Source organism: Ictalurus punctatus, chromosome 4 (assembly GCF_001660625.3).
Source record: "Ictalurus punctatus breed USDA103 chromosome 4, Coco_2.0, whole genome shotgun sequence".
In the NCBI taxonomy this organism is placed as follows: domain Eukaryota; kingdom Metazoa; phylum Chordata; class Actinopteri; order Siluriformes; family Ictaluridae; genus Ictalurus; species Ictalurus punctatus.
The window spans coordinates 34,674,392-34,692,547 of record NC_071284.1 but is presented as its reverse complement, the minus strand read 5'-3'; the positions used below and the strand labels follow the sequence as shown (position 1 = coordinate 34,692,547).

At 47.2% G+C, this 18,156-nt stretch overlaps 2 protein-coding genes across 2 annotated transcripts in view; one reads left to right on the top strand and one right to left on the bottom strand.

The window, feature by feature from the left end:
- Window positions 1-18,156, bottom strand: part of tmod2 (tropomodulin 2) — a 120,086-nt gene that overhangs the window by 20,211 nt on the left and 81,719 nt on the right. The window lies entirely within an intron of this gene.
- On the top strand, window positions 1,862-9,951 carry leo1 (LEO1 homolog, Paf1/RNA polymerase II complex component). Its single transcript, XM_047153530.2, has 12 exons — window positions 1,862-1,966; window positions 2,472-2,784; window positions 2,872-3,377; window positions 3,601-3,708; window positions 4,127-4,221; window positions 4,363-4,511; window positions 4,929-5,108; window positions 7,345-7,479; window positions 8,570-8,705; window positions 8,871-9,054; window positions 9,318-9,415; window positions 9,701-9,951. Exons 1-12 carry the CDS (start codon window positions 1,909-1,911, stop codon window positions 9,812-9,814), a joined length of 2,076 nt encoding a protein of 691 aa, XP_047009486.1. The 5' UTR covers window positions 1,862-1,908; the 3' UTR covers window positions 9,815-9,951.

Here is an 18,156-nt window from a genome sequence, read left to right as displayed (position 1 = left end):
TGTGACAAAGTCCATTGTTAAAAGCTTTATATAAAAATTCAACTAAATTGAAAATGTCTCTTTATACGCTATACGGTCAAAAGTATGTGCACCCGTGACCATCACACCCATATGTGGTTCTTCCCCCAAACTGTTACCACAAAATCAAAAGCACACAGTTGTACGGGTCGCCTCTGTGTGCTGTGGCTTTACAGTTTCCATTCACTGGAACTAAGAGGCACAGACCTGTTCCAGCACGACACAACATGCACAAAAAGTGCAAGCTACATGAAGACGTAGTGTTTGATGGTTGGAAGAAGGTAGAAGATCTCGAGTGTCCTGCACAGAGCCCTGACCTCAACCCCACTGAACACCTTAGGGATGAACTGGAACTGGAGCCTCCTCACATCATTACATCAGCATGAACATCAGCGCCTGACTTCAACATCACTAATGCTCTTGTAACTGAATGAGCACAAATCCCCAGAGCCAAATGTAGTGTAAAGCTTTCCCAGAAGAGTGGAGGAGGTTATTATAACAGCAAAGAGAGGGGAATAAATCTGAGATGAGATGAATGAGATGTTCAACAAACACATATAGGTGTGAAGACATATAGTGATGAATACGCACAATCTGAAGTATGAATGTAAATGACTTTTGTTATCGATTTACCTGAACACACTTTAATTAGTTGACTAAATTAACTAAATATAGCAGGTGTGAATGAAATACCCAAATACCATGGGTGTTAAATGAAGAGATGTAGGTGTTCATTCTGCACTCAGGAGTTTGTGTGTTTGCAGAAAGACTCGGAAGTGAAACAGGTCGAACCTCAGCTCCTTCTATGTATCCATCTAGGGAATGAAAATGTTTGTCATGCAAATTATCATGCAAAAGCCTGCAACACGGCCTAGCCACCCGCGTAAAAAGGGAATAACTGGCAACCTGATCAGTCTGAAATTCAGTATTAATAGTAATAATAATAATAATAATAATAATAATAATAATAATAATAATGTTGGCAGTATGCATCTTCACATTTCTAAAGTTTCATGTCTAACTGAGATTTTGTTTGAAGTTAAAGTGAGAGCTGTAGTGTGTTAGTGATGTAGAAGTGAAGAACAGGAGTCTGGCGCCTCTATGTGGTGAAATAATCAAACTGCAGGCTGAGTGTGGTACTGACGTCAGAAGGCAACAATCAATCAATCAATCAATCAATCAATCAATCAATAAACAAATAAATACTGCTGCTAATAGTTATGATAAATAATGACTAGTACTCCTACTGCCTGAAACTCGGTTCATCCTGTTATCTTTATAAAACATTACAGGAAAAGAAATAATGTGTATATTTGCTTTATTTCCTTTTCTTTCATTTTCTGCCCTTTTTGTCTGTCTGTCCTTTCTTTCTTTCATTCTATCTGTCTGTCTTTTCTTTCTGTCTGTCTGTGGGTTTCTTTTCTTTCTTTCTACTACCACTAATCAATAAATAGCTTGAAACATTAAATTTCGTGTCACGAGGAATGTGTTTACAATCTCTCCGTCCCCACCCCGCCCCAAGAGTAACAACAACAACAACAACAACAACAACAACAACAACAACAAGATTTTTCACACCTTTGTTTTTTGTAATTGACACACAAGTAACACATCCGCTACTTTCTCTTCAGTGAACTGTTCCTGTACTCGGTGCAGAACACTGATGGCGTCTCCTTTATTATTTACTGTCTTTAAAAATGCAGTGACCCCTATAACTACAACAACAATTATAATAAACAGCAGAGATGTTTGACGTTTTATTCAATGTAATTTGTGATTATTTTTTTCTGTATGAGTGTTCGCCCTGACCCGGAAGTTGTACAGGACTTTTATTTGGGTAAAGGAGCGTAGTGAACCCGGAAGTTATTTTTTATTTACGCTTCTAAAAAGATGGCGGACATGGACGAGTTGTTCGGCAGTGATGGAGACAGCGATAACGAACAACGAGGTAACGATTTATCCGATTTGTTTTGATGTAATGATGTTAAAAGCGGCAGTTTTATCCGCTGGGGAGTGTTTTATCGCTTTATCCGCTCTGTTTTGTGTTGTTTCTGGGATTTAGAGATGAAGTGTAGTGAGTTGGTTGTGATTAGCGAGCGGACATCGCTAAAATCAATCAAATTAGTGATGTCTTTTTACTTCCTCATCACACTGACAAAGGCAAACGTGGACAATGTTTCATTAAAGCAACATCGTGATATCTTTGTGAGCCACTTTAAAAGGTTAGGAAATGTTGTTTTAAATTTATTCCGCAGCGCTGTTGAATCCTGCATTGTGATTGGTCAGAAGGTGTTGATGAGTTTTCTGACAGTAGTGCAGGTGTAAATTACTCGCAGGTTTATATTCATGCACTCGGTAGGTGTTTTAAGGAAATGTTAATATAACCTTTATGGAAGGAGTCTCCAGTGTCGGTGCTTTGTAACACTATCGTTGTAATTCTCTCTCACTCTCAGATTCCGGTTCTGGTTCGGGTTCTGGGTCCGACTCGGAGCATGAGAGGCCGCGCTCAGCTAGTAACGCCTCTGGCAGTGGGAGCGACAGGGATCAGGACGACGACGACGACGACGATGATGACGGTCACGATGGTGGAAAGCCGAGTAACAAAGAGCTGTTCGGGGACGACAGTGAAGACGAGCGGGGCAGCGACAACCAATCAGAACACTCTGGGAATGACAACCAATCAGATGCCAGTGAGCACTCTGAGGCGGAGCAGCACAGTGGTTCAGAGGGACATCACGAAGAGGAAGATGATGATGACGCTCACAGGTGGGAAATCCTGAACATTACATACGTCATACTTTACAACTTCATCAAGACTGCGTATTAACAGCTGTGCTGGTAAATTTTCTCCAGTCACAGGTCAGATGCAGGAAGCCCCGCCTCCGGCGCAGGAAGCCCAGTCTCCGGAGCAGGAAGCCCAGTCTCCGGTGCAGGAAGCCCAGTCTCCGGAGCAGGGAGCCCAGTCTCCGGGGCAGGGAGCCCAGTCTCCGGGGCAGGGAGCCCAGTCTCCGGGGCAGGGAGCCCAGTTTCCGGGGCTGGGAGCCCCGCCTCCGGAGCTGGGAGCCCCGCCTCCGGAGCTGGGAGCCCCGTCTCCGGAGCTGGGAGCCCCGCCTCCGGGGCAGGTAGTCCCATCTCTGGCGCAGGAAGTCATCCTTCTGGGAGAGGAAGCGTCACGCCGATGTCTGACCACTCAGATGGAGAAGGCTCGGTGAGAGGCGGTCACTCAGGAGATGAGAAGTGGGGGGGCGAGGGAAAAAGCGGCAGCCCACGGTCTGACCAATCAGAGGACGAGGAGAAGCAGCGCAACTCAGACGATGAGCGAGATCACTCTGACGATGAGGGGAGGGGACACAAGTCTGGTGGGTGGAGCCAAAAGTACACATTTATAAAGAGTGTTTAATGTCTGCATGTGAGTCATTCTGTCTGATCTTTAAAAATTTCCAGCAGGAAGTGTTCCAGTTTTTTAAACAACTGTCTTTCTGTCTGTCTTTTGGTTTGTCTGTCTTTCTGTCTGTCTGTCCTTTTTTCTTTCTTTCCTTGTTCCTTTTATTCTCCCTCTATCTCTCACTGTCTGTCGTTCAGGCTCAGCTAAAGGCAGTGACAGTGAGGACGACTTTGTGGGACGGAAGAAGAAGAAGAAGAAAGCAGCGTCTGATTCTGACTCGGACAGTGACATGGGGACAGAGAAGGGTGAGGGCTTACACCTCCATACATTCACTCTTAATAATAATATTATTATTATTATTATTTTATTTTTTATTTTATTTTATTTTTTTTATTTTTTTACTGTTAATACTGCAACCCTCCTCTGTGTTGTCACGGTAACCTGTTTGTCATCAAGCACGCACTCATCCTCGTCCTGATACGTTTCAGACGCTACACTCGAATATAAGCCTCTGTTTATTGGCTTCTTTGATCACCCATGTAGCAGCCTGATCACATCATCACCACATTAAACACTCGAGGCGGGCGCTGTAATCGCTCCTGATTGGTGGAGATCGTATTGTTGATGTCCGTTTATAACGTCCTGAAAGAAGCCAGAGGGAACAGTGCTGGGCTGATATACATGGTGTTGGGGTGCCAAAACTTATGGCATCTGTGTGTTCAGGTAATAAAAATGTGGCGGATGATCTGTTCGGAGAAGCAGACGACATCTCATCAGACAGCGATAATGAGAAACCACCCACACCTGGACAACCGCTGGTAAGACACACACACACACACACACACACACACACACACACACACACACACACACACACACACAGACTGCACTTGAAAGTGATGTCATCATCTGTGGCGATGGAGATGGTGATGCTGGTGATGATGGTGATGATTGTTCAGGATAACGAGGATGGTATGGAAGGAGAGCAGCAGGAGGAGGAGCCGCTTCCAGAGACCCGGATAGAGGTGGAGATCCCTAAAGTCAGCACAGATTTGGGAAGCGACCTTTACTTCGTCAAACTGCCCAACTTCCTCAGTGTGGAGCCGAGGTGTGTGTGTGTGTGTGTGTGTGTGTGTGTGTGTGTGTGTGTGTGAGTTAACCCTCAAAATGGATCAATACGTATAATTTACATACAATTATGTAATCTGTGTGTGTGTCTCTCTCTGTCTCTCTCTGTCTCTCTCTGCGTCTCTCTCTGTCTCTCTCTGTCTCTCTCTGTCTCTCTGCGTCTCTCTCTGTCTCTCTGCGTCTCTCTCTGTCTCTCTCTCTCTCTACGTGTCTCTCTCTCTCTCTCTCCCTCTCTCTCTCTCTCTCTCTCCCTCTCTCCCTCTCCCTCTCTCTCTCTCTCTGCGTCTCTCTCTCTCTGCGTCTCTCTCTCTCTGCGTCTCTCTCTCTCTCTACGTGTCTCTCTCTCTCTCTCTCTCTCTCTCTCTCTCTCTCTCTGCGTCTCTCTCTCTCTCTCTAGGCCATTTGATCCTCAGTACTATGAGGATGAGTTTGAGGATGAGGAGATGTTGGATGAAGAAGGTAGGACCAGGCTGAAGCTGAAAGTGGAGAACACTATCAGGTGGCGCAGTCGCCGTGACGACGAGGGGAACGATATCCGGGAGAGCAACGCGCGTATCGTTAAGTGGTCTGACGGCAGGTGAGAGGTTTGAGTTCTGTTTAATGTTCCACATGCAGAGGTCCTGTTTATATCAATAACCAGACATACCCCGTGTAAACGCTCACGTCATCGCCACAATGCTCACGTCATCAGAGTAACCGCTCACGTCATCGCCACAATGCTCACGTCATCAGAGTAACCGCTCACATCATCAGAGTAACCGCTCACGTCATCGCCACAACGCTCACGTCATCAGAGTAACGGCTCACGTCATCGCCACAACGCTCACGTCATCAGAGTAACAGCTCACGTCATCGCCACAACGCTCACGTCATCAGAGTAACGGCTCACGTCATCAGAGTAACGGCTCACGTCATCGCCACAACGCTCACGTCATCAGAGTAACGGCTCACGTCATCGCCACAACGCTCACGTCATCAGAGTAACCGCTCACGTCATCAGAGTAACCGCTCACGTCATCAGAGTAACCGCTCACGTCATCGCCACAACGCTCACGTCATCAGAGTAACCGCTCACGTCATCGCCACAACGCTCACGTCATCAGAGTAACAGCTCACGTCATCGCCACAACGCTCACGTCATCAGAGTAACGGCTCACGTCATCGCCACAACGCTCACGTCATCAGAGTAACGGCTCACGTCATCGCCACAACGCTCACGTCATCGCCACAACGCTCACGTCATCAGAGTAACCGCTCACGTCATCGCCACAACGCTCACGTCATCGGAGTAACCGCTCACGTCATCGCCACAGCGCTCACGTCATCAGAGTAACGGCTCACGTCATCGCCACAACGCTCACGTCATCAGAGTAACCGCTCACGTCATCGCCACAACGCTCACGTCATCAGAGTAACCGCTCACGTCATCGCCACAACGCTCACGTCATCAGAGTAACGGCTCACGTCATCGCCACAACGCTCACGTCATCGCCACAACGCTCACGTCATCAGAGTAACCGCTCACGTCATCGCCACAACGCTCACGTCATCAGAGTAACCGCTCACGTCATCGCCACAGCGCTCACGTCATCAGAGTAACGGCTCACGTCATCGCCACAACGCTCACGTCATCAGAGTAACCGCTCACGTCATCGCCACAACGCTCACGTCATCAGAGTAACCGCTCACGTCATCGCCACAACGCTCACGTCATCCGAATTGGTTGTGTTTACATCATCAAAGTCTTAGTGATAAATTATTACTGCACTTTGTATTTCGTTATATTATTAATAGTTAAACTTTTTATAATGTGATCAGCGTAGTTTAGAGATGATGCTGAAGTTAATACGTTATTTTACTGCTTTCTAGGATGTCAGTGTTTTTATTTCCTTTTGTGAGAGTGTGATGAGTGATGGCGCGCGCGGGGGTTGAGTGATGGCGGGCGGGGTTGAGTGATGGCGCGAGCGGGGGTTGAGTGATGGCGGGCGGGGTTGAGTGATGGCGCGCGCGGGGGTTGAGTGATGGCGAGCGGGGGTTGAGTGATGGCGCGCGCGGGGGTTGAGTGATGGCGCGCGCGGGGGTTGAGTGATGGCGAGCGGGGGTTGAGTGATGGCGAGCGGGGGTTGAGTGAAGGCGCGAGCGGGGGTTGAGTGATGGCGCGCGGGGGTTGAGTGATGGCGCGCGCGGGGGTTGAGTGATGGCGCGAGCGGGGGTTGAGTGAAGGCGCGCGCGGGGGTTGAGTGAAGGCGCGCGCGGGGGTTGAGTGAAGGCGCGCGCGGGGGTTGAGTGAAGGCGCGCGCGGGGGTTGAGTGAAGGCGCGCGCGGGGGTTGAGTGATGGCGCGCGCGGGGGGTTGAGTGAAGGCGCGCGGGGGTTGAGTGAAGGCGCGCGCGGGGGTTGAGTGAAGGCGCGCGCGGGGGTTGAGTGATGGCGCGCGCGGGGGTTGAGTGATGGCGCGCGCGGGGGTTGAGTGAAGGCGCGCGCGGGGGTTGAGTGAAGGCGCGCGCGGGGGTTGAGTGATGGCGCGCGCGGGGGTTGAGTGAAGGCGCGCGCGGGGGTTGAGTGAAGGCGCGCGCGGGGGTTGAGTGAAGGCGCGCGCGGGGGTTGAGTGAAGGCGCGCGCGGGGGTTGAGTGATGGCGCGGGGCTTTAAGTGAAATAAATTCTAACATGAAATTAATTGCTAATATAAATATTATTTTGTTTCTTGATGAATTGTTTAACTTTCTCTCTCTCTCTCTCTCTCTCTCTCTCTCTCTCTCTCTCGTGTGTGTGTGTGTGTGTGTGTGTGTGTGTGTGTGTGTGTGTGTGTGTAGCATGTCCCTGCACCTGGGTAATGAGGTGTTTGATGTGTATAAAGCTCCTCTGCAAGGAGACCACAATCACCTGTTCATCAGACAGGGCACAGGACTGCAGGGTCAGGCCGTGTTCAAAACCAAACTCACCTTCAGGTAGGTCACAGTGGAGAACCCCTGACACTGGAGACTCCTTCCGTAAACGTCACATGATCGTCTCCGTACATTACGAAAACTTCACCACGTCCACGATTTCTTAATCCGTTTATAAAGTGGAGCGTCCGGCGTACGCGTCCCCGTGGACGAGCTGTTACTATAGAAACGATAACACATTACAACAAGCGCGTTTATATAAACCTGTCAGAGCTGCTGTTGTACAACCTCAATTCCAAAAAAGTTGGGACAGTATGGAAAATACAAACAAAACTTTGTGAGGAGTCGACTGACCCAGGTTTACCGCGGTATTCCCGAGCCCATGTCAGGATCTCATCACAGACTCGTGAGGGTGTTTAAGACCGTGACGTCTGAGGGATCGGAGATCACGCACATTCAGGAGTGGTTTTCGGCCACGCCCTTTACGCTCAGAGATTTGACCGGATTCCTTGAACATTTTAATTATATCGTGCGCTGTAGAAGGTGAAACGCCCAAAATCATACAGATGTGTCTTTGGGGAACGTTGTTCAGAGTGTTGCATTATTCACTGACGCAGATCGCCGAGCCTCGACCCGGCCTCGCTCTTGAAGGACTCGGCGTTTTTTGGAGGCTCCTTTATACACTGCGATTAGACGATCGCCTCGCCTGTTTCACATCACCTTCTTATTCCAACTTCTCACATGGCAATTAGTCCTAAACTGCCCCTGCCCCTGTCCCTGTCCCAACTTTTTTGGAACGTGCATCAAGTTTACCTTCAAATAACTATGCAGTTGATTAGGTGAAACATCAAATTCCTCGTCTTATATGTTTTTTTTCTTTAAATAAAAGTCAAAGTACATTTACACATCACTCCTCTTTGTTTTTATTGGCATTTTCCATACTGTCCCAACTTTTTCGGAACTGGGGTTGTAGAAACCCGATCAACACGTTCTGACCAATCAGGGTCCAGAATTCAATGAACAGTTATAACACAAGCAAGTTTGTGTTTAAATGAACAGATTAGTACAGGTGTTAAACGCTGATAGGTTTACGAAGTGTGTGTGTGTGTGTGTGTGTGTGTGTGTGTGTGTGTGTGTGTGTGTGTGTGTGTAGACCCCACTCGACAGACAGTGCCACTCACAGGAAGATGACTCTCTCTCTGGCTGATCGATGCTCCAAAACACAGAAGATCAGAATTTTGCCGATGGCCGGCCGAGATCCAGAGTCCCAGAGGAATGAGATGATAAAGGTCTCTCTCTGTCTCACACACACACACACACACACACACACACAGGAAATGGGGCGGAGCCAAGAGAGACAGATTAGAATGGGAATAGTTTAGTATGAGCCGATTGGTCATTTCTGTGTGTGTGTGTGTGTGTGTGTGTGTGTGTGTGTGTGTGTGTGTGTGTAGAAAGAGGAGGAGCGGCTGAGGGCGTCTATCCGCCGCGAGTCCCAGCAGAGGAGGATGAGAGAGAAGCAGCACCAGCGAGGCCTGAGTGCCGGATACCTGGAGCCTGATCGCTATGACGACGAGGAAGAGGGAGAAGAAGCAATCAGCCTCGCCGCGATAAAGAGCAAATACAAAGGACTGAGAGGTGAAACTCACGCGCGTGCACGCGCTCACATACACTCGCTCGCACACACTCGCTCGTGCACACACACGCGGATCACTCAATATATGATGCTAATGTGGCTGACAGGTAATGGAAGCTTACAGCCACCAGTTTAGCATCATGCAGTAAAAGCATTTTATTAGTGTTTAATGCACGTTAACTCACTCACACAGTCCAATAAGCGCTTCTTAATGCGTGTGTGTGTGTGTGTGTGTGTGTGTGTGTGTGTGTGTGTATGTGTATAGAGGAGAGAGCGAGGATCTACTCGTCCGACAGTGATGAAGGCTCTGATGAGGATAAAGCACAGCGCCTCATGAAGGCCAAGAAACTCGACAGTGACGAGGTGAGGAGTGTGTGTGTGTGTGTGTGTGTGTGTGTGTGTGTGTGTGTGTGTGTGTGTGTGTGTGTGTGTGTGTGCGCACGCGTGTGTGCATGTGCGTGCGTGTGCGTGGGTGTGTGCGCGCCCGTCCATGTCCAGGGGTGTCCGTGTGAGTGCGTGTGAGAGTGCATGTATCTGACCAGCAGGTGGTAGTGTTGGACAATTTTATTATTTCCTAATGCAACATAATCTCACACACACACACACACACACACACACTGCAGTAGTAATTTCCCGTGTGTGTCTCAGGAAGGAGAGAACTCTGGGAAGAGGAAGGCCGAGGACGACGACGACTCGTCCACCAAGAAAGCCAAGAAATACGTGATCAGTGATGAGGAGGAGGAGGAAGATGAGGAAGACTAGCGCTCATTTATTCTTCCTTTCTCTTCTGTTTCTCCGTCCTTCTGTGCTGAGTGTCGGGGGGGGTGTCGGGGGGGGAGCGGGGTGTCGGGGGGGGATTTTTATAGCTGCTTCAGTGGAAAATAAACAGTTAAACTCAACTGACTCTCTGCACTTGTGTTTCACTCTCATATACACACACACACACACACACACACACTCTCTCTGTCACACTCACACTCTCACACACTCACTCTCTCTCACACACACACACTCTCACACACACACACTCACTCACACTCTCACACACACACACTCTCTCTCTCTCACACATACACTCACACACACACTCTCTCTCTCTCTCACACACACACACACACACACACACACACACACACACAAGCAAAAGTGAGTTCTACAATAATGCCTCACACAAATCCATAACAGTATGAACACCAGTGTGAGGAAGGACACACACACACACATCATTCATCATTTTAATCTTCCATCCATTCGTGCGTGCGTGTGTGCGTGTGCGCGTGTGTGCGTGTGTGCGTGCTCAAATAACAGCCTGTGTGTGTGCGCAGTGAGATGAGGACAGGACAGAGATCAGAGGAACTAAATTCTGGGGCATGTTGTATAACCACTCCATCACTGACACACACACACACACACACACACACACACACACACACACACACACACACACACACACACACACGCTTCGCATCGTACACTGCGGTGTTATTCCAGTCCTGTTTGTTCAGTGATGATGACAGTGATGGTAATAAATGTGAAGGTGATGAAGATCTGCGTTGGTTCCTGCTCAAATTCAGAACCCATTTTAAAATTCTCTCATTCGTTTACGAATCTCTGAACAAGCGAGTATCCCAAATATCTCCGGGGTGCACGCGGCCCCACACTCCCGCTGGAGGTGTAAGATCTTGTGGTCAAAACCTTCTCGCCGTCCCTCGCACCAGATTAAACACCAGCAGGACGAGGTTCCTCCGGGGCCCGGTCCAGATTACGGAATTGTTTCCCATCAGAAATTAGAGTGGTGCACTCGCTACTGCTTCTTAATCACTTCTTAAAACTGATTTGTTTGTTTGTTTGTTTGTTTGTTTGTTTATTTGTATGCTCGCACTGTTTTATTGTGTTCCTGTACAGCACTTTGGTCTTGGGCTGTTTTTAAATGTGCTTTATAAATACAATGAACTTGAAGATGGTGATCGTGATGCTGAAGGAGAATCTCTGCTGCAGAGAGCAGTGTGTGTGTGTGTGTGTGTGTGTGTGTGTGTGTGTGTGTTGCCCTAATTCATCTCCATGCTGTCTCTCTCTGTTGTACACCACGGTGCTGCTGAGTTCTGGACTGTGATTGGTCGTCAGGTGGTGATTAGTTCTCTAGAACAGCGGCTCTGACAGCAGCGCAGGTTTATATGAATGCGCTCGTTCCGATACGCTATCGTCTCCATAGCAACAGCCCCTTCACTGGGATGGCGTGTCTGTAAACACTCGACGCTCTGTGCCGGCTGGGATTCTTTAAACTCTAAAACTTAAAGCGTGCTATAATTACATTGTCATTGAGTCTGAACATTTGGGTGAGTAGCCGGGGCGCTGGGGTCGGTCTGGGACACCGTGCGAGAGTGTTACGAGAGCTGAGGGTTTACTGGCCTGCGATGACGCAGATGAGCCGCGCTATTTTAGTGCGACACTCGTGGTTTCTGTGACCTTCTGAGAATGAGCTTGTGTGAGCCGTGCACTGAGGATAATGTCACAGGAGTGTTATTTTACTGAATAATAAACATTACATCAAAGTCAGTGCTGCAACTCGGAAGAAACGACCAGCACTAGAGCCATCTCACTTTTTACACAGAATTCCATCAGCAGTGACCTCTGTGAAGTAGCGCCTCATTAGACCGCTTTCTGGAATATTGGCAGAGGTCCAAAGTGGAACTGTATCATCTGTATCAACTCCACTTCTGCTACTCATGGGCGGGGCTAGGGGCGGAGTCATGCCAAACCGTCCTGAGGGAAAAGGGCATTCCACTTGTCCAATATGGCCGCCCTCATATTGTTCCCAGATATGACGAGTTTGTCGCTATATTTGGAGAAGCAGGTTTTGAGCAGATGTTAAGACCAGCAGTGTGTAAATCCAACAACCAATCACTGATCCCCACTGTTCCCAACAGCCAATCACTGATCCCCACTGTTCCCAATGGCCAATCACTGATCCCCACTGTTCCCACGACCAATCACTGGTCACCACTGTTCCCAACAACCAATCACTGATCCCCACTGTTCCCACGACCAATCACTGATCCCCACTGTTCCCAACAGCCATTCACTGATCACCACTGTTCCCACGACCAATCACTGATCACCACTGTTCCCAACAGCCATTCACTGATCACCACTGTTCCCACGACCAATCACTGATCACCACTGTTCCCAACAGCCAATCACTGATCACCACTGTTCCCAACAACCAATCACTGATCCCCACTGTTCCCACGACCAATCACTGATCACCACTGTTCCCAACAGCCAATCACTGATCACCACTGTTCCCAACGGCCATTCACTGATCCCCACTGTTCCCAACAGCCATTCACTGATCCCCACTGTTCCCCCACAAATCCGTTCCACTGTGTCCTAAACCGGATCACTGAAGAAGTCGACGGGATTTGTGGCAGAACAGGATTTGCACAACATTTACATCATTTCCATTACTTGTTAGCTACACTAGCCTCACAGAATTTTTGCAGCTAGCAAAACTAAAGAACTGAAAATCCTGATCGAGTCTCACATCACTCAAAGCTAGACGCAGAGAAAACGTGTGTGTGGGGCGGCGGATGAACGACAAGAGGAGCAGTGAAGAAAGAGGGAGGAGAGATGATGAACCTCTGCAGTCTTTCACTTCTGCTTGAGTCAGGGTCTGCCAGGCTGCGACACACACACACACACACACACACACACACACACACACTTACATAAGCACACTGCAGACAGAGAGGACGGGGAAGACTCGGGGGAAGAGATGAGGAACACAATGTTCCTGGGGATTGCAGTAGAAGCTCTCAGTGGTTCAGGAAGTGATTAGAGGAGATCTTTAAAGTTCAGCAGAACATCATATTCACATTCACACTCACACACGCGCAGTTAGCCATCATCACATGCACCAAAAACAGACTAATAACACACCGGTAACTCTTCAGATTCGAACCCGAGCTCAGCAGCGTGTTTCTATCTCTACAGTGTGCAGTGGACTGGAAACCCTCTCTGTAATATACATAGGAATGTCTGGAGTAAAGAGATTTCCTCTTCATAAGAGTTCCAGGAATCTGAAAACATTTCCGCAGTTCTTCATAAACGTCTCTGTTCTCAAGCTCTCTTTATTCGGTTCTGCTGTGCGAGAGGCGCTCAGGTGAAGGGGCAGTGGAATGAGAAGGATGAAGCCCAGCTACGCCTCCACTGGAGCAACAGCAACGCCTGTGCAACACAGGCCTCTTCACTCTAAAACAACCGACTCATCCCCATAGTCTGATATCCGCCATCTGATACCTCTAATCTCACACCCATAGTCTGATATCCGCCATCTGATACCTCTAATCTCACACCCATAGTCTGATATCCGCCATCTGATACCTCTAATCTCACACCCATAGTCTGATATCCGCCATCTGATACCTCTAATCTCATACCCATAGTCTGATATCCCCGATCTGATACCTCTAATCTCATACCCATAGTCTGATATCCCCGATCTGATACCTCTAATCTCACACACATAGTCTGATATCCGCCATCTGATACCTCTAATCTCACACCCATAGTCTGATATCCGCCATCTGATACCTCTAATCTCACACCCATAGTCTGATATCCGCCATCTGATACCTCTAATCTCACACCCATAGTCTGATATCCGTCATCTGATACCTCTAATCTCACACCCATAGTCTGATATCCGCCATCTGATACCTCTAATCTCACACCCATAGTCTGATATCCGCCATCTGATACCTCTAATCTCACACCCATAGTCTGATATCCGCCATCTGATACCTCTAATCTCACACCCATAGTCTGATATCCGCCATCTGATACCTCTAATCTCACACGCATAGTCTGATATCCCCGATCTGATACCTTTAATCTCATAACCCTTAATCTGATATCCGCCATCTGATACCTCTAATCTCACACCCATAGTCTGATATCCGCCATCTGATACCTCTAATCTCACACCCATAGTCTGATATCCGCCATCTGATACCTCTAATCTCACACCCATAGTCTGATATCCGCCATCTGATACCTCTAATCTCACACCCATAGTCTGATATCCGCCATCTGATACCTCTAATCTCACACCCATAGTCTGATATCCGTCATCTGATACCTCTAATCTCACACCCATAGTCTGATTTCTGCCATCTGATACCTCTAATCTCACACCCATAATCCGATATACTCAATCTAATACTTCTAATCTCACACCCATAGTCTGATTTCTGCCATCTGTTACCTCTAATCTCATGCCCATAGTCTGATATCCGTGATCTGATACCTCTAATCTCATAACCCTTAATCTGATATCCGTGATCTGATACCTTTAATCTCATACCTTTAATCTGATACCTCTAATCTCATACCCATAGTCTGATATCCACAATCTGATACCTCTAATCTCATACCCTTAATCTGATATCCTAGATCTGAATACCTCTAATCTCAAACCCATAATCTGATATCCTAGATCTGATACCTCTAATCTCAAACCCATAATCTGATACCCCTGATCTGATACCTCTAATCTCATACCCATAATCTGATATCCTAGATATCATACCAATAATCTCATAGCAATAATCTGATACATCTAATCTGACATTAATCACTGTGATACCCACATCTAATAATCAACAAGATTTTCATAATAATCATCCATCCTGACAGCACTACTGATGTCTAATATAAACCTTCTAATCCAAAACTCCTAATCTGATCCTTCTAATCCGATCCTTTTACTCTGACACCCCTAATCTGATACCTGTAAACTGGCACCCCTAATCTGAAACCCCAAATCCAATATTGTTAATCTCAAACCCCCTAATATAATACCCCGAATCTAATCTGATACCGCTAATCTGATACCCAACAGCACAATTCTCCCTCTTCTTATGCCCCATGTATCACAGTCATCTTCTTCTACAACCTGAGCTCCTGTTTCCAGGGCAGACTGCTCTGCTGAAGAAAGAGTGAAGCTGGGACTGATATAAACATGAAGGTGGGACGTTAGGCTGCTCTAAATGAAAGAGGGGAACGACTCGTAGCAGACAGAGGTAAGGGTCGCCGTGACCCAGTCTGAGTGGATCCGAACAGAACCTCTCTCTCTGCTCTGTCTTATGCTGCTCATGAAGCGAGTCAGCACACACACACACACACACACACACACACACACACACACGCACACAGGAGAGAGAGAGAGAGAGAGAGATAGAGAGTGGACTTTAAACAGTTTTAAGTAGACCTAAGAGGATTTGAGGGCTTTCACACACACACACACACACACACACACACACACACACACACACACACACACAGCCTCGTTGACCCGGCCTCTACCCACATATCTTTTCCTTTTACACTGTTAAACGTTTAATTAAATTACAGGATGTCCAGTGGGAGAGAACTGAGCACGCACTCATCACTCATCATCCCACTGAAACACGTCAGTAGATCCCGCTGTGTCGTGTGAGGACTCTCCTTCATCACAGTATTATTCAGTATAACAAAAACAATAAAATAATATATATAATACAAATATAAATAATAATGAGTTCAACTCCCGTACTCAACAACGCAGCACCGTGGGCGTGTGAACTTCCCCGGGTGTGCTCGTGAGATCGAGGACGCACCGGATGCAGTCCCGACTGCACCGATCCCACTCGAAGTCCCAGAATTCATTGCGGCGGATGACGGAAGCCTGACGATGGAAGCTTTGACGTCGTTTTTTTTTATCAACAATAATCTGAATATGCATCTATAAAGAATGATTGTGGTAGAAGATTTCGCTGGAGATATTTATGAGGCCGGTGAAAACTCGAATTTATTTGAATTAAACGGCGCCAGCCTCCATCCTGAGGGAACGCTAACCTCGTTAGCGTAGTTCATTAATTAACGTGAGGTCACAGTTACAAACAGAGGGCTTTACTACATCAAAACACGCTGTTATCGTTTAGTTACTCTAAAGTTAAAGCCAAGTCTATTCCCCAGCTGAAACGTCGCAGTTAAGGAGAATGAAGAGACGATGGTCCTGAGCGACCGCGCAACAGGAAGCTCACAGCGCCATTCTCACGAGGATGCGTTCTGTGTCCTCCTGTCCCTCCGAATTCACTCTTCCAAGGTAGTCTGGAAAGACCGCTCTTAGAGTTGAGAAACCGCTCCTGTTTCCTGTGCTTTCCTTTTCCCCATACTTCCTGTTTCGTGTGATGTCTTGTTTCTTGTGGTTTTCCTCTGCTTCCTGTTTCATGTAGTTTCCTGTGCCCCTACTTCCTGTTCCTAATGTCTTCCTGTACTCCCTACTTCCTGTTCCTTGTGCTGTGCTGTATTCCCTACTTCCTGTTCCTTGTGCTGTGCTGTATTCCGTACTTCCTGTTCCTTGTGCTGTGCTGTATTCCCTACTTCCTGTTCCTTGTGGGTTCCTCTTGTCCAGTACTTCCTTCCTGTTTCTTGTGGTTTTCTGTTTCTTTGGTTTCCTGTTGTCCTACTTTCTGTTCCTTGTGCTGTGCTGTTTTCCCCTACTTCCTGTTTCTTATGTTTACCTGCTGTCCCCTACTTTCTTCCTGTTTCCTGTGGTTTCCTGTTTTCCCCTACTTCCTTTATCATCGTGGTTACTTGTTTCCCCCTACTTCCTGTTCCATATGGTTTCCTCTTTCCTCTACTTCCTATTGTGTTTCCTGTTTACCCTACTTCCTGTTCCTTATGCTGTGCTGTTTACCCCCTCTTCCTGTTTCTTATGTTTACCTGCTGTCCCCTTCTTCCTTCCTGTTTGTTATGGTTTCCTGTTTTTCCCTACTTCCTGTCCATTGCAGCCTCCTGTTCCTGGTCCTGTAAGTGATATAAGACAGGATTCGAGTCACTAGTGACGTGTGTAATGAAGTTTAATATGCGTCTAGTCCAGCTGCTGATTCAGGGACTGAACGCCGTAGAGACGCTGGAACGTCCCACGTGATTAGAATCCTTCATGGCCATGTATTACTGTGATGGTGTGAAGTGGCTTTGTGACGGTTGCGAGTACGAAGGGTTCTGCAGGTTCATCATCAGAACTGGAGCCGGTGTTAATCGGGCCATGTTCTGTTCGTTAATCTTCTACTCAGACTGCTGAAATCACCTGGCTGCCGTTTCTCACTGCTGTATTTAGGGCACAGAATTACTGTTTAATCAGCGTTTACAGTCTACCGAACCGGATCCGACTCAGTGAGCGGGGTGTGTGTGTGTGTGTGTGTGTGTGTGTGTGTGTGTGTGTGTGTGTGCAGTTGTACACTGTGATACATTTGATCAGTGATAGAAATAATAAAAGTGTATCTTTATCAGACTGACGTGGTTGTTGTTGCTGGTCATCATCATAATTCTATATTTTATATACTGCATAATTTCTGCTTCTTGTGGTTTCCTGTTTTCCACTTCCTGTTCTATTGCCCCTTACTTCCTGTTTCATATGGGTCCCATTTTTGCCATTCATCCTGTGTCTACTTCCTCTTCCTTTTATTTCCTGTTTGTGTTTCCTGTGGTTATCTATTTTCACATAGTTCCTGTTTGTTGCTTCCTGTTTCCCTTATTTCCTATTCCTGTTTCTTGCTGTTTCCTGTTTCTTGTAGTTAACTACTTCCTGTTTGTTGCTTCCTGTTTCCCTTATTTCCTATTCCTGTTTCTTGTGGTTTCCTGTTTCTCGTAGTTAACTACTTCCTGTTTGTTGCTTCCTGTTTCCCTTATTTCCTATTCGTGTTTATTGCGGTTTCCTGTTTCTTGTAGTTATCTACTTCCTGTTTCTCTTATTTCCTATTCATGTTTCTTGTGATTTCCTGTTTCTTGTAGCTTTCTACTTCCTGTTTGTGGCTTCCTGTTTCCCTTATTTCCTATTCATGTTTCTTGTGGTGTTTCTGTATTCTACTTCCTGTTTGAGGTGTCCTGGTTCCCACTACTTCCTATTTATTATGGTTTTTGGTTTCTCCTTCTGTTTCCTGTGATGTCATCCCCAGCCCTGCATTTCTTCTTCCTGTTTCTTATAGTTTCCTGTTTTTCTTCCTGTTCCTTGCGGAGTTGTTTCTGATGGCTCCTGGTGTCCGCACACTTCCTGTTTC

Excerpts from the sequence above, each read along its gene's own strand:
- leo1 (XM_047153530.2), top strand. The coding sequence starts at position 1,909 with ATGGCGGACATGGACGAGTTGTTCGGCAGTGATGGAGACAGCGATAAC. Across the intron at positions 7,480-8,569 it reads AAAACCAAACTCACCTTCAG|ACCCCACTCGACAGACAGTG; the intron begins GTAGGTCACAGT and ends GTGTGTGTGTAG. Across the intron at positions 8,706-8,870 it reads AGAGGAATGAGATGATAAAG|AAAGAGGAGGAGCGGCTGAG; the intron begins GTCTCTCTCTGT and ends GTGTGTGTGTAG.